This window comes from Ambystoma mexicanum, chromosome 13 (genome assembly GCF_040938575.1).
Source record: "Ambystoma mexicanum isolate Mex_15411 chromosome 13, UKY_AmexF1_1, whole genome shotgun sequence".
In the NCBI taxonomy this organism is placed as follows: domain Eukaryota; kingdom Metazoa; phylum Chordata; class Amphibia; order Caudata; family Ambystomatidae; genus Ambystoma; species Ambystoma mexicanum.
In genome coordinates, this window is record NC_090938.1 from 203227696 (window position 1) to 203244592 (window position 16897).

The window sequence follows — 16897 nt, forward strand, 5'->3', positions numbered from 1 at the left end:
GCTCCTGCAGGCCTCAGGGCTTTGCCAGAGGTAACATCACACATTTCCCACAATGCTTTAGTCAGCCCACAATGATGGCGATAAGCATAAGTTATTGAATTTCACTTATTTGAGAATTGAAATACCTCTATCAGGTAAACACAAAGATTTAAGAATTGTAAATAATTAATGTTGACTGTGATTTTATGATTTATTTATTGTCTTGTGTAGTTGTAATAAACTGACACAAAAAAAAATGAAAAAATTAAGATAAGGAGGCTGTGGTCAGTTTATGTGATCTATAAAAGGTAAAATAATTCCTCTATGTTCAGTTGCATTTTTATTAATTCTTTCCCAGACCACTGACAGGTACGACCCAAATGAGAGAGCATCATAGTTAGTATTGCCAGTTAATCTCTCTGGTCAGAGGCTTTGCTAGGGGGGGCAGAGGTGACTATAACTCCGTGTCTTTTGCTTGTAGGCCCGGATAGAAGCGCAGGTGCTGCAGCCAAAACGCTAGCCATCCCCAAGTCCCGACAGTCCCATCATTAGCGTAACCCCGGATCTTTTCCACACCTAGCAACACCCCTGTCTGTGGTTAGTGATCTGCCCATGAGCGGGGGGAGTCCACAGACAGCCTGCTATCTCGCTCACCACACCTCTGTTAAAGATCAGGAGGACTGATTTTATGAAAGTTCATGGATTCAAAGGATGGAGGGCAAGTAGCGGTGGAGAGTAGGGAGGAATAGAGATGTGCCATGAACAGACTTTACCCCTTATAGCTGCCAGCAGAGATTGAAGATGGGAGGCCCAGAGTCTCTGGCTGCTGTGCGTCAAAACTGTTTAATGAGCGAATTCTAAAATAGAGTTCATTACTTCCATATTTAATTTGAATTCAAACGTCTCTAAAGGAGAATTGCTTTCAAGAAACGGCTGAGCTAATGGCCAATAGGAAACCCAATTTATTTAAGTCGCAACCAATGTTCACTTTCAGGGAGTGCCATTCATTTACTGATAAGGCACAGGCCTGACCATGTCTGCTTTCTTCTCTGGCCTACCTGGAGTCACAATCCATTCTGCTCACCTGTTAGCTTGTACAACTCAAATTTGGTGCGAGTGAATGAACGAGTGAATGAAAGAGTGAGTTGAGTAAGTGGGTGACAGAATTAGTGAGTAACTGGAAAAACGACTGAATTAGTGGAGAGAGTGAAAAGGGAGAGAGAGAGAGAGAGAGAGAGAGAGACAAAATAATAGACTGCACATCTTGAACAGTAGAGCGGTTTGAGGCAAAATGTGAAATTCATTTCATGTGATTTTCATGAATTTAAGACCTTTCATCTCTCCCACACCTCTCCCCTTCTTTAAACAACAAAGTTATCAAAATATATATTGTCCTTTCTCAGCTTCCGTAGCCATCTGTTGCTCTGTGTATGGTTGCTAAAGTCATTGTGAACATAGAGGAAGGAAACACTGGTGCAGAAGGACAGTGAACATGTTAGTCACTTCCTTGGTGAATCCATGATGCCAGAATGCCAGATAACAAAGTATGTTGGCTGACAGAAAGGCTGGATGCTGTATGGCAGAGTGCCAAGAAGCAGAGCAAAATGTCCAGAAAACAAAGCATATTCGAGATTTGCTCTTATTAACTGACATTCTGTCATCCGGAAAGTTCTGTTATTTGGGCTTTTAAACTTTTTTATCTGGCATTTTAAGCTTCGGGAATGCTGCTATTAATGGCCATGAAAGGTGCCGGTTAATAGGACGGTTCTAAGTAGGGCGTTTTGGGTAGCAACCCTGTGCTACTATAGCGATCTAGGTAACACACAACTCCTCAACATCCCAGAAGTGTTTTTCTATCCACTTGAATGACCAGGCCTATTGCCTGCAAGCTACAACCTTCCCTAATCTGTTTATTTGGGTTTGTTATATTATATATGTACAAACAATTCTGCCCTAAGGTGATTATGATTTCACGCCTAGGCCTCACGGGTAAGAGACAAATAATATTACCCAAAATATGCCGAGTTCAAACGAGTTATGGATTTGTATGGGCGCATATAGAGTAATGAACGAGTGCGCGGCAAAGGTACCCAACCTCTACCCTCCACCGAATGATCACTCACCGCAGACAGTGCTAGCCAGGGCCGATGGGAGTTGTAGGCCAAACCATCTGACGAGTCACAGGTCGGCTACTCTTGGGAGTCCATGCCTGAATCTTCACTCATCTACCCTGATATTGATGGATGGGGCTATAAACTGAAAGTGGGAGAGGTTTTCTGATCCAAGTAGAAGGCTGGAACTCGTTGAAATATGTCTATGACATTACATGGGCTAACTTGTTTAGGGAATAGAGGGCAAGAGGAGATTAGTGGGAGGGTGGGGGGAGTGTCAAAACAGGCACTTGTGTTGTCCATAGCAACAATCTCCATCTGCTAGAAGATCAGATTTATCACTACACTAGTGGAAATTACTGCATTTAAAGGCTGCCCTTCCCTGGCTGTAAACCTGGAATCCACTGGTGGAAGGCTGGTGGGAAATCTGCCCGTCCCAATTGACGTGCATGGAGGCCGGCGGATTTTCCGCTACTCGATTCCCAGCATAAAGTCAGTCATGGGCAAACTTGACAAATGGTGGATTTCTAATCCACCACTATACAAGGCCCAAAGTGCATACTTAAAGATGGTCAGCATTTCTCCCTTCTCCGCAGGTGGACATAGCTTTACTTCAATTTGGGATCCAAATATCCTTTGGAAAACTAGGCAGTTCTGTTCACTAGGATTCATAAGAACTCCATGTCTGCCTTCTTCATATGCTAGTCAATTCTAGACGGTATTGCTCAGTTTGGCCGCGTTCTCCTTTCCTTGTTAGCAATCCTCCAATGCCAAGAGGATCAGTTAGGCACTGGTGTGAAATGACACGCATCAGTGTATCACGAGGAGACACGCTTATGGCACGTTTTGCGCCATTTTGTAACTGATTCCCTAGACAGAGTGGGAAACCTTCTCTGGACATTGACTCCTTGCATGCAGGGCAACCACCCACATCGGCTTTGGATGGCCGAAGGATTGGCTTGAATCCCTGAACGTTACGTACAACCCTGAACGTTACGTACATCCTGAACGTTACGTACAACCCTGAACGTTACGTACATCCATCCCTGAGCGTTATGTACTACCATCTTTTTTAAGTACTGCAAAACGATCCATTATGACGACAATGACCCACATTTGCACTGGTTGACCACCATTGCGGATCACCGCAGTGCTTATCTGCACACAAGGCAGTGATATAGGCTTATTTTCGGGTGGGGCGTAAAAAGGCACGGAACGTGGGAACCACCCGGATACCCAGGCCTGTAACCGCCAGCCAGACTGACCGCTTGCGAAGGCAGCCCACTGCAAGAGATTTAGTGACTCATTCAAAACTAGCTTTAAGAGAAAAAAGTAACACATTTACATGTAAACGTCAAGGTATTTATGCACTGCTGCATGTGTTTAGCAAATCCTAAATGCTCTCAGTTTAGGCAGAATATAGAATGTATGCACTGGCAGATGAAGTAATTTGTCCAGGGTCACACAATTTGGATATGTGCACTCTCTAGAACTAGCACTTCTGTCTTCTGGATCCACGGTTACCATCGTAAACACTAAACCAGATCATTACTCCAAAATGTTTGCCCCTCCCACAGTTTCCAAGAACCCGAATAAACGAATCACCCCATATTTGGCAACATTATTTTAGAGGACTGCGGTGACGTTCCTAAAAAAAATAGGAAATTCTCTAGTGACTTTCAAACAGAAACACGTCTAATATTAAAGCTTTCCTAAACATTAGTGACCGATTGTGAGCAAATAGTACCTGCAAATAAAATGTTGTATCGCTTATTCATTGAAGGCTAATGATGTAAACCTGCTCAACTGCTCAGAACTTCAATCTGCAATTTATGTTCATACTTTGCTTGTGTAATATTTTGAGGTTTGGACATGTAATAAATGGACTTTGTATGAGTGCATATGGGCTATTAGTACCCGGCGAGGGGGGTGTGGTGGCCTCCCAGCCAATGGGAAGGCTCAGAATGCTGGCTTTATCAGACGGTAATCCTGCCGCCCTGAGCCTCCTCAGGGCTGGCCCGCCGCCATCTCCCCTTGCCGGGGAATGTGATAAGTGGCTCTCCCTCCCCCACCTCCCTTTACCTAATATTTCCTTCCCTCCCCCCACCCCACTTACCTTCTTAATCTGTTGCTGATCGGGAGCGGACGTGCTGGGTACACTTCTGTCCTCGGCGCGTCCGCTCCCGATCTGCAGCACACTGCCATGGAAAGGGAGAACTCACTACACGTCTCACTATACGTAGTCTCTTCCCTCTTTTCCATGGCAGCCATTTTTTGGTTTACTTTTTCCCCTATATTTTTTAATGGCTGCCATGGAAACAGAGAAGGGACTACATGTAATCCCTTCTCCGTTCCATTTCGGCCATTTTTTTGTTTACCTCTTTTTTTTTTCTTTACTAATTCCAATGGCCACCATGGAAAGGAAGAATGGACTATGTTCTCCCTTCCTTGGCAGCCATTTTTGTAACTTTCTTTTTCCTCTGTTGCGAAACTATGCAAGGGAAAATGCTTTCAATTCCCCGGTCTTACAAGCCGGGTACTAATAGCAATAAGCCCCTCGCAGGGTTCGGGCATTACCAATGCAATGGTAATGCCGCCCTGCTCGGGGTTTATTGGTTAAATAACCAATGGAAACCGTCCAGTGTACATGGGGGCAGAATTTGATTTTTGTGATTCTGTTTCCATGACTTTGTGGGTCCTGCAAACCTTTTGCTGGCTTACATGCTTTTTTGACTTTTCTTTTGTGACTTGAGTAACTTCAACCGCAACCCCTTTTCTGTTGTCTGGTGTGCTGCTCTTAAATGTCCATCATGGGCCTCATTACAAGTTTGGCGGTGGGGGAAAAAAGTGGACGTAATTCAGTTACCTCAATTTTTCCCGCACCACCAAACTACAAATTTGATGAAATTACCATTGTCAGAATTACCGAATAGTCTGTAACTCCAACAATTGGTGTGGTAATTCTGCCAAAATCCCCTGTGAAGTGGGGATTCATACCACATACCACCACTTGTAATCCCATTGTAAACTCATGGGACCAAGTGGCGGTAACGGTAATTCCATTTGGTGGTATTCTTGCGGATTTACTGACCGAAAACCACCAAATTCGTAATGAGGCCCCATGTGTCTACCAGGCGAGTTGTGACTTGTAGTCACCCCATTTCGGTCCCACAGTGATTCTATCACCCCGAATGTTTATCATGGTGTAGCTTGGTGGCAACTGTGATTTAGTTTTGGGCACACCAGTGTTGTAACCGCTTTTAATGCATTAGTCACCCAACGCGGCTACGTAGTGGCCATTGGTGTAAGAATATATTTGTTAAGCCTTACTCCCAGCTATTTTGTTTTGTTGCCTTTCTCAGTCCTTGAGTAGCATGAGGAGGGACTACAAGCTCTCCTTTGCTGGCATAGGCTCATCCTGAGCCCACAAAGGCACCCTTGCGGTTTAAACTGGTGTAGACTGGCTTAGAGTCTGTCCACTTGACTTCCCTATCTACATCCAGTGTGGCAGTTTCAGTGTGTTTGGCGGTTTTTGGTGGGCAATCTGATTGGCGCTCTGCCAATCCTGGTGTGCGATTTGTTGTCTGGATTGGGACAGCCCTTGATGGAATGTGATCGACGTGTTTCAGTGACAGAACCTGTATTTTCCTCATCTGCTCCTTACCTGATTACTGCAGTGAATATAGCCTGCTGCAGAGGACCCTGGCTTAGCCTTCCCGGCTGGGCCCTTGCTTCTTTGTCCTGTGCACTCCCTTCTCCAGGGCTCCTCCTTTGCTTCTTGCAATCCATGTAGCTGGTTGGACTGGCTGTCCTTGCTGCACTCGCCTGCAGTTTCTGCCTCCCTGGTAGCATCCTTGTGGCCTATCTTTGTCTTTTTGGTATGGAAAGATGAGTAGCTTGCTACCCCTCCACCCCCGCTTCATCACAGGACATTGTGTCCAGCGTTTCCATCTGTTGTTGGAGCATTGCTTTGCGAGAAGGTGGATCCCTCCGACTCCCTGGTGTGACCTATGGTCTTTGCTGGGCTCTGCAGTGCTTCTCTTGCTGTCTTTGCTGATGCTGAGTTTTTACGCTTCTGGGTCATCTGTCCAAGGTATTCTTTATTGGGTCCTCCTCATTTAAGCCTTGGCTCGGTCATGGGTTTGAGTGACACCTGCTCGGAGCCTACAACTACTGCTAGCCAGACCTAAACCTGACACCCAAAATCAGATGTGCCTATGCCCTTCCTGGGCCAGAATCTGAGAAGCTTGTGCCATGTGTAGATGCCCATGTACAAGAATCCTGGTCCAATAGTTGGTTCCATTACCAGGAGTCCTTGGGGATAGAGGTATTGAGGTTCTGAACCCCCCGCCTCTACAATTGATCTTCATTGACTGGAGTAGGCCTTGTTCTACCTCTGAACAACAGGGAATGCCTGAGCAACCTCAGCTCAGGGCACAATTTGCACTCAACCCAAGATTGGCCCAAAAGGTTCCAATGTATTAACAATAGAAAAGATCTCGAAATAAATATCTCATAAATAACTCAAGCAAATAATTTACAGTACAGAACAAAGGTAATTGGTACGACTGTGAGGTCGTGCTTTAATAACAAAGAAGTGAAAAACACAATGTTTTGCTTACAGGACCTACTATCCTATGTGTCTTCATGAATTTAACCAATGCAAGAAGACACATGTCGCCTATGGAGGTTCATTAGTCCTTAGAATGAAAACAAGTACACAAAAACAACACTGATCCTAATTCACAAATTAAATAGTAATTATAATGCTAGTTGTAAGGAAAATAATTAAGTCAAAAAAGTCCTACGCGTTTCGGGGCCTCAATGCATCTTCGTCAGGGACACACACACACTGCAGATCTGTGGATCAGACATTAATAAAAAACATTAGCATCACACATTAAATCAAAACATACTGATTGTTGTCAGTAACAAACAATGGTAGCTTACAAGGCAGCGAAAATCATCTCAACCTTGCTGGCATGTCATTACACCGTAGAACATACCCTTAATAAGAGAATAAAAAGGGAATGTGACAACCATATACATCACCCAGTATTACCTGAAAGGTGAAAAAAGGAAACTGGATCGAAATCCGTGGCTAAAAGGTCACCCCTCACCACAGCAGTAGTGCATGGAACATGTGTAATTACCTAAACGCCACTAAACGCTGCTTTGTAGTAAAATTGAACCGGAATTAGAAGCCCGAAACAGGTCCCGACAATTGGGTACAATCGTCGTTATCAGAAAGCTAAATGCGCCAATGTATGGGGAGCAAATTTAAAAGACACAAAGAAGAATCCAACAAAACATATGTTGAATACAAAAAACCTGATCATGTGCTCATCAGCCATCCAGTGGAAGGTGTGTGTAGCATTTACCTCAAATAAGGTGCTAGTCGACTTCCCAGGAGTCTGTAGTCAGTATAGGTAATCGCTCCCAACTGCAGTTGTCAGGAACGCGTATAAAAAGCTGATCACAAATGTTTCACATCTAAACGCCTAAACCAAGTAAGAACGATATCGCGTTAAATGGCGGAGAGTCAATGGGCGACTAGTTATCTAAATAGTCCATAATCGCAATGTGTATCAAGTAAGTTCCAGAGAGTACGGCTTACCGTTGATGGTAGAAGGCAGTCCTTAGACGAAGTGCTACAAATAGCGGGATCTAAAGACCAGGCGCGTCCAAATTATCCAAGCGTCTGTGAAACTGCTGTGTGTGGGAACAACAGCAACCTCAAAACAGCCGCGTCCGTATACCAGCGCTGTTAAGTATAGCTCATGGCTAAGGAGAGAGTTAGACAGAAAACTCTGACCATCGAAGAACGCGCGTGTCTGAGGTAAGAACGGCGATCGCCATATTGAAGAGATGTATATCCTATTTTGCAGTGCATCTATAGTGTCAACAACCAGTTATTCTGGAAAATAAAAAAAATAGGTACATATAAGCTATAAAATAACCAGAAACTAGCATAAGAAGAAAAGTAGGGAAAAAAGGAAAAACGAAGCGCCATTTATGTTAGTGACCCAAGTGCATCTCTTAAACGAACCAAGTCTAAGAGGAGAAATATAACACCAGACGGTGTACTACATCTGCAACAAGCTCTTCCTGGTCAGCTGGTTCCCCAAGCCTGAGCTGGAACTCCTCTTGTTTGGGTGTTTCTTTGGCTCTTCTCCTTGTAGGTTGACTCTCCTGGTGCACCTATGGGGTAAATGCAGAACTTGCCTAACTTTTCCCCATAAACACATCAGGCTCCCTTGATTTCTATGGGAGGAACCTTGCAACCTTTTGAATCTCTTGACCTAAACATTTACTCACCTGCACTTTGACATTTTGTGTTTGTTCCACTTGGATGCCAGAATCTCCTAGAACCGAAACTGTCATTTTTGGCTGTACCAGTGTACCCTATAGTTCTTAGTACAGAAAACCACTGTAGTTCACGCTGTACCATTGAATATATGGTCTTCCAGTTCCCACTAATTGTTCTTGTGGGTTGAACTGGGGTCCTATCGAAGGCCGGGCCTGTATTCTTAATGTTGCGTGTTGTCTTTTGAACCTCTCAGTGTATTTCCCAGACACTTTTCTTCTCCCTACTGTAGAAATCGCATAGGCCTACTACATTAAATTATGTATACCGTACAGTATACAATGTTTGGTGTATTTTTGTGTGTATGTGAATAACTGTACTTTGCTACTTTCCCCTCCCCTCCTAAGAATGCAGCCTGACTGCTCTGCAACATTACCCATTGAGAGAGAGCTTTGGTCTACCTTGGTGAACTCCATGTCTCCCCACTAAATATAGGCCTCTACCCACCCCTCACACGAGGACTGTGGAAACACCTATATATTGCACCCCAAAAAATTAGCTTTCTAAAAGGGATTCCTACAGCTGAGGCATGGACGGACGTCCCAGGACCAAAGGAAGGTTCACTATTGGTTTATTGAGGTCACACAGCAAAGCGATTAGGTTTGACTTAGGCCTGGGAATGGGCTTAAGGATTGGCCAGTCAGCATGTGGAACTTCTCCGATGCTCCTCAATTGTCAGGACCATGGTCATCACTCCCACCCTCTCTCCCTTAGGTCAAGTCCACCTTCTTGGCGGCAAAGAGTCCTTCGGGCCTTTATATTGTACTGCACTTATTTCCTAGCCTATGCTGTGTGTTGGTTGTTGTTGCAGGTCCCATGATCCGGCGTTTGTCCACCTGGACTCTCCTAACAGGTCCCTACCTGGTATCCATTTGGGAATACCTCAGGGGGTATCTATGTCTCCTGCCCCTGTTGATTATGGGAAAACCTGCCTACCAGGCTTTTGAGATCTTTGGCTGGAATGTCACATCTTTTTTGCCACTGTGTGATTTATACTAGGAGTCAAAGTTGTGGGGGCTGTCTCATACTACTGTCCCTTTCCACTTGCCGCTACTCTCATCTTCCTTTCATACCTACTTTATCCTCCCCACCTCAACCTAGGACACTTCTCACATTGTCCATTACTTGTCGCCTCCTCTCCTTCATTTACGGTCTCTTACCTCTTCCTCTGTTCTTTTCCTCCTTTTCTGCTCCTCTTTTCTTACTCTGTCTCCTCACCTGCCCTCCTCTGTTCTCTCATTTGTCTGTGTCACCTTCTCTCCTTCGCTCTCTATTCCTCTGCATCACCTCTCTTTTCTGCTCTCTGGCTCTTCACCACTCCACCATGCCCTCTTTGTTCCCCTTTCCTTCTCTTTCCCTTTATTTTCTCTCTCTATCGCTCTCTCTCTTCCCTCTTTCGTGCCCTCCCTCAACCTCTCTCTCTCCTCCACTTTCTCTCCTCTCTACCTTCTCTCCTTCTTCTCCTCATACCGTGCTCTGGTCTGTACCTGCTTTTCCACAATCTAGTTGCCTCTAAACTTCTTCAGTTCCTCTCTCTCCTCCCCAACTCTTCTATCTCTCCACTTTCCTCAACTCCATTCTCTTTTTGTCCACCCCTTGCCTTGCTCTTCTCTGTACTTCCTACTCTGCAGATACATTCCCAACCCCCACACCACCCGCCTGCTGCATTCTCCTTGTGTAGGTCAGCTGGGTTGGTGGCAGGTTGCATCATTGTTTCACTGAGATCAGCTGTGTGAGTGATTTGAAGCCTGTCCTGTAACTGGCGATGTCCCGTGAAAAGTACATATTTCACAGATTATATGAGTTGGTAGTGGTTCTCCCAGGTTACAGGACATGGGTCTGCCGTCTTTGAATCACTCTGCCAGCGGCCCACACCCCTGAAACACCCACACCCCTTAAAGAGTCCCTAAAAGTTACTGGCTGTCCCACCCTGAATCACTTCTTGGTACCATTTTCAGCCTTATTTGGGCATTCTCTGGACTCCATGAGTTGGCATGAGTGGAGGCCACAGTTCTCTCTGCGAGTGGCACAAGAAAACATCTGGCTTTCTGGTAAGCATGTTTCTCCAAGGTCACCACGTGACTCGCGTGCGACAGCGGAGTTGGTCTGCAAATGGATCGCCTCTTATTCCAATTCTCTAGGCTTTTATGACTACACCTATGCTTCAGAGGCGCCTAGAGAGATCTCATGTTAGGAGGGCTAATCCTGCACACTGGGTTAAGGATGAGTTAGGGGAACAAGGGGATCCCCCCCCTAGAGTGAGAGTCAGGCCTCAGACTCCAGGTTCATACCAGTCCCATCCACTCTCCGCCAGCATGTGACATCATCAATGCTGCAGCGAGGGCTAGAAGTCCAACCAGGGGTACCATGGCTATTGCAGTGTTCCAATATTCATACCTTCTTGAGGTTCCTCTTTTAGATGACATAGTTCACTATTCTTCTGTAGACCGTTCAGTTCCCCCGCATTCCACGGAAGTACTGCTAGATGCATGTCTAGGTCTCATGTGTGCTTGTGTGCGCTCCTTCGTTGTAGGCTCCATGGAATGCTACACCGAGGAGAAGGCCAACAAGATCAAGTCGGACTACGAGAAGAGGCTGAAGGAGATGAACCGGGACCTGCAGAAACTCCAGATGGCCCAGAAGGAGCACGCGCGACTCCTGAAGAACCAGTCGCGCTACGAGAGGGAGCTGAAAAAGCTGCAATCTGAGGTTGCAGAGATGAAGAAGGCCAAGGTTAGGGGCACTGTGGAAATGTCTCAGCATGGCAGAATGTTTTTGGGTAGATCAAGTCATGATTCAGGAACATGCAGTATACCAGGACGGTACTGTGGCGAGATATTAGATGGTTGCTTCTACCATGCAGGGCACTGAGGATTTTGGCTGTCTCTTAGAGGCATTAAAGATGGCATCACTACCAGCACCATTCTGCAACAGCTTGTGCACCAGTGTCCTCATGCCGTTTTGAAGCATTGCGTTGTCTGAGGTCATAGAGGAGACTGCGGCAGGTGGCACCTTGGTGTTTGTGTCTGGCAGAGTTGCTTATGCTTATTTAAGGATAATGTTGTCAGAGGCAACAAAGGATAAAGATAATGCACATGCTTGGATTGCCACGCTTCACACACTGCATTGTGTCTTCGTGCTGATACCATGAGGTCTTATGAACCTCATAGTCATTGCCCAATGTATTGGTATACTCTGGAATCTCTAGATCTGAACATCTGAGTGACTGTGTAAAGTATGTCATTCTGTAATGTGTGTCAATGCCACATCTGCATAATACAGATGTTTACCAATGTGGCTATTAGTACCTGCAGTCAGTGATAGATTCTGGGCCTCATTACACAGTAGGCAGTAGCCATGGCACTATTAGTTGCCGCCGGTACCGTACCGAGTCTGCCATGGTGAATGGCTGAATTACAGCCACATTCCAAGGTGTGTCGGGGCGATAATTCCGCATTCACCATGGCACATCCCCATTCCCATTTGAGCCCCTATGGGGCTCAAATGGGAATGGGGAAGGCGGCAATTACGGTACCGCAAATTGCGGTACAGTAATTGCCTCCAAGGTCCCTTTGCGGCCCCGTTCCTTAACGGCTGGTAAAACCAGCCGTTGAGGTCGAGTCCCGCAAAGGGACCTCGTGGTAAGGCGGTAAGGGTTTACCGGTATCCTTACCGGTAACAGTAAACCCTTACCGCATTCCGTGTAATGAGGCCCTCTATCTTTGAATCTGTGTTTAAGGCACCCTAGTATTTTTACGATTGAAGCTCAGTTTTTCAATTGTGGTGCAATTCTGAGTTTGTGGTACTTTGCGAAGGTTTGTGGTTGTTTTGGAGAGATTGTTGGGTCTTCTGGGTAAGATTATGTGTGTGTGTGTGTGTGTATTTGTACACACACAAACACACACTTCCCACACCTCACATCACACAAAAGTTCAAATTATATTCCATGTCCTAGGCAATTATTAGTGATGTTGGCAGCAAGGCTTTGGCCTTTATCAAGCATAGAGGGAGGAAGACCCTGACTAAATCTGATGCAGTATGTTAAGTCACCTTCTTTATTTCTACAGGCATCACTGATGAAACAGATGAGGGAGGAACAGCAGAGGCGGCGACTTGTGGACACGAAGCGCAACAGAGAGATTGCTCAGCTCAGAAAGGAGCAGCGGCGACAGGAGGTGAGAGTGGTGTGGTGGGAATGCGGTGAACACGTGGGTTGGGAAAAGGGTGATGAAAGAGTGAGCTGGGATTCCAGGGTCATGCCAAATTTAGAGAAATTGCAAGTTTCCTATGTGGGAGACTAACTCCCAACAAGTAACTCTTTAGGTGTCTAAGAAGGTGTTATGCAGCAACACAGATGTGCAACTACTTCCATACTTTATACAGATTTTGAGGACATCTTTGTTTACAGAATAAATAAAATTCTATGTGAAATGTTCTGCCTTCCCTGTCATGCTCCATGAATGCATTTGATTTCTTCTGCCTGAATGCCTGTATAGCCACCCTTTTGCCAAATAAAATGTGTTGCACTGGTCAACTTCAGAATTGTATCCTGGTGTTGCAACTGGTGCAGCTATACAAATTCCTCCTCGTTGACTCACCACACAGATTGGGCACGTAGGGCACCACTCTGGCCGTATGGCGTCGACCTGCGAATCAAAGATGGCTCTTGACATTACCCTAGAGCTGTGCTGTGCACACATCCTGAATGCTTCCCATTGAAGCCCTACATTCAAGTTAGTAGATATAGGTTTCTAGCTGGAGGAATATCCATGCAGAGGGTATGTCTGAGCCCCGGGAACAAAGGGCAAAGACTGTTATTTACCCAGTTTGAAAGGTAGCAGCATTATACGTACCCAGATGTCCTGGACAATTAAGGATGAAAATAGGCTGCGGGATTCCGAGTGGTATGGAAAGAAAGTAATAGAGAAAGAAAGTTAAACTTTATGTCCATTGAGGGGGGCTGGGCAGCTGTTGGACCTACACACAGTCGGGGGCAATTGACTAATACGCGCTGTCCAACAACCGTCTCTTTTTTGTTCTCCTCAGTTTCAGATCCGTGCCTTGGAGTCCCAGAAACGACAGCAAGAAATCATCCTGAGACGGAAGACCCAGGAGGTGAGTGAGCGTTTGCCGCCGGCTCCGGCACATACCAATTCATTATGACATCGGCTTAGGGACAGTTTTCTGGAGTGCCCACTTTACGCAAAGGGTCGTTTCTCAATGTTATTGGGCTCTTTAACTGTGACAAAGAAGTCGGCCGGGTGCCCCAGCTAAGCAATGTGATGCTGAGCCCAGATGCAGTATATGGGGGATCTACTGGACCCTCGCCACCATGCCCCAGCTCTGTGGAAGCATGTGCCTGTCCCTTTAAGGGGTGCTCTGGTGTATAACCCTGATTGCTGCTTTGATGCCCATTTTGCTAACTCTACTTCTTGTAATCCACTCTGTAGGCAGAAGAACAGAGTAGTCCTCATTTTAACAAAAGAAATGAGTTTTTTCTTCTGCCACACAGCCAAGATTGTGCATACGGCTTTCATTGGGACACTGTGCAACGGCCATCGCCCAGCATCAGCTCTACTGCACATGTCCATTCCAAGATGGCGACGGGTGTCGTGAGAGCTCGCTCTGTCTCGCCCATCCCCCAGCCTTGTGGTTCTGCATTGTGTGCAGGTGCGCAGAGACAGAGACCTTGTAAAGCAATCCCGACCCTGAATCAATTATTGTTCACTAGTGCAACCTCTCCCAGTAAACACGGCCCATGGGAGGGTCTAGAGCCCAATTAAAATTCTGAACACCATAGCTTCAATGCGGGTGGAGCTTGCAAGTGAGACATAACAAAATGCAGGAGAGAGGAGGTTGTGGTGCAGCAGAGAGAGAAGTCTGTGTCTGAGTGTAGAAAGGCAGTAAGGCAGGGTCTGAGTGTAGAAAGCGCCCTGATGCCTTCGGGCTACCGGCGCTATACGAAAATAAAATACATACATACATACATACAGTAGAAGGAAAATAGAGTAAGGAGGCTGGTTGGAGAAAAGCAGAGGAAGCAGGAGAGGATATTGAGGGGAAGGTTTCCAAGAAAGTCTGAGTTGAGGTTGGCAGGAGGTATGAGGAGGAAGCGGTGAGAACCCCATAGGAGGTTGTCAGGAGTTGTGTTGAGCAAGGTGGATAGAATATCAAGGAGGACGTTGGACGAGTATCGGGAAGAATGTGGGAGTGTTAAGCCAAATGGACGCTGGAGGAAACCATAATGCAATAGGCTTAGAATATATGAAGGAGGACGTTCGGTGGATCAGATCATTTATTTATTTATTTGCATTTGTAGAGCGCGCTGAGCCCGAGGGCATCTGGGCACTGGTTGCAGTACATACATGAGGTGGAATGCAGTAATGATGAGGAAAAAAGAAATTAGAAGTGACAAAGTTAGTATAGATGGGAATAATAAGAGCTTGCCAGTGTGAGCTAAGAGTCTTCTGTGAAGAACCAGGTTTTGTGTCTTATACGGAAAGACCAGAAGGAGGGTCTGATCTGTGGGACAGTGGGAGGGCATTCCACTGTTTGGCAGCCATGACTGGGAAGCTGCAGCCCCCTGCCTTAGCTTGTTTGAATTTGGGAGTGTTGAGGAGGTGTGAGGTAATGGCTCGGGTGGGTCTATCCGAATGGGGTGTGGCAAATTTGTTGGAGAGGTATTTTGGGGCCGTGTTTAGAAAAGGTTTTGAATTTGATGCCATCTTGGACAGGTAGCTAGTGGGCATTGCGTCAGGCTGCAGAGATGTGTTTTACTTTGGGATGTTCAGTGCTGCTCTTAGGGCATTATTCTGAATGATTTGAAGTTTTTTTATATTTCTTGTGGTGGAACCTGCGTTGCGGTAATTTAGTCTGGACAGTATCAGGGCACGCACTAGTGTGATGCAGCTGTCTGGCGTTAAGAATGGTCTCCAGGCGTTAATGAGTTTAGCTGTATAGGCTGCTGCAGGGGCCGTTGCATTGACTTGTCTGGTTAGAGAGAGCGAGGAGTCAGGATAGACTCCTAGGGTTTTCACTTCCTTCAGGACGGTGATGGGGTTCCCATCTATAGTGAAAGATTTGTATTTGCCATCCAATTTGTTTAGTCAGGATTGGGTTCCTACTAATAGTAGTTCTGTTTTATCGTCATTTAGGCAGAGTTTGTCTTGCGCCATCCATGATTGGATGATTTTATATATTTCCTTGAGGGCATTGGTATCCTTGCTGTAGTTTCCAGAGATAGGCAGGAGGCTCTGTGTATCATCTGCATAGTTGGTGTAGGTGACGCCTTGTTCGTCCAGGAGGTCAAATGTTATAAAGTCTTGGTGATACACATGAGCCTTGGGGCACGCCACAAAGGACTGGGGCTGGTGTGGCAGCTGCTAGGTTGAAAAAGACCCTCATTGTGCGATTGGATAGAAGGATTCGATCCAGGCTATGGCTTTGGTAGAGAATTGGGCTGTGGCAGAGAGATGTTGGCATAGGATTTTGTCTTTCACTAGATCAAATGCAGCAGAGAGGTCGAGTAGGAGTAGGATGGCTAGGTTCCCATTGCCTATGATCTCATCCATTTGGAATTTTAGATCTAGGAGTACTGACTCCGTGCCATGTCCTGGGCAGAAGCCGGATTAGCATAGGCCGAGGAGATTCTTCGACTCAAGTTATTTCTGTATTTGCAAGTATGTTGCTCGGTCTAGGATTTTGAGGAGGAAGGGGGCGGTAGGGATGGAATGGTAGTTGGTAGGGATGTTAGGGTCTAGTGAAGGTTTTGTTAGGAGCGGGGGACCCAAGCATCTTTCAGATTTTTCGGGGTGATCCTTATTTAAAGGAGTTGTTGATGAGCGATGTGATGAAAGGGGCGTGTTCTGCCACACAGTCTTTAATTAAGGGGGCAGGGCAGGTGTCGCGTTGGCATCTCAAAGGTTTGAGGCCATTAATGATTTTGGTGACTTCCGGTATCGAGACTGGTCTGAATTCTAATAGTTTGTTAGGATAGAGCAGGGTGTCAGCCGGAATATCTAGTAGGTGTGTTTTTTTTTTTTTTTTTGTGGCAATTTTGTTTTGTAGCAGGGTGGTTTTGTCAAGGAGTGCCTTTTGGATATTCGTGCACCATGAGGAATCCTCGAGGCAGCTTTTTGGGGGAGTGACAGGGGATTCAAGTACCTGCAAAATGGCAAATAGTTATTTTGTGCCTGTTTTGGCTATAGCTATGCGCTCGTTGTAGGTAAGACTCTTTGCTTGGATAATGGCCTGCTTGTAGATTTTAGCTGCTGTGAGGAACTGGTCTTTATTAGCTTTTGAGGGCGTGGTTTCCCAAGTGGCCTCTGCGGCTTGCTTGGTGGACCATAGAGTTTTGCGGTCCGGTCTGTACCAGGAATATAGGTGAGCTATTGGTTTCGGTTTGCGTGTGCTCAGTGGGGCAACTTTATCTATATCTAGG

General features: G+C 45.9%; 1 protein-coding gene across 3 annotated transcripts in view; it reads left to right on the forward strand.

The window, feature by feature from the left end:
- KIF21B (kinesin family member 21B) overlaps positions 1-16897 on the forward strand; it is a 414008-nt gene that overhangs the window by 276888 nt on the left and 120223 nt on the right. For all 3 annotated transcript variants that reach the window (XR_011282930.1, XR_011282931.1, XM_069633645.1), the window contains exons 15-17: positions 10991-11190; positions 12525-12632; positions 13504-13572. Coding sequence is in view for 1 of the 3 variants with exons in the window: in XM_069633645.1 (XP_069489746.1) it covers positions 10991-11190; positions 12525-12632; positions 13504-13572 (377 nt within the window). In the remaining 2 variants the exon portion in view is untranslated. The remainder of the gene's footprint in view (positions 1-10990; positions 11191-12524; positions 12633-13503; positions 13573-16897) is intronic.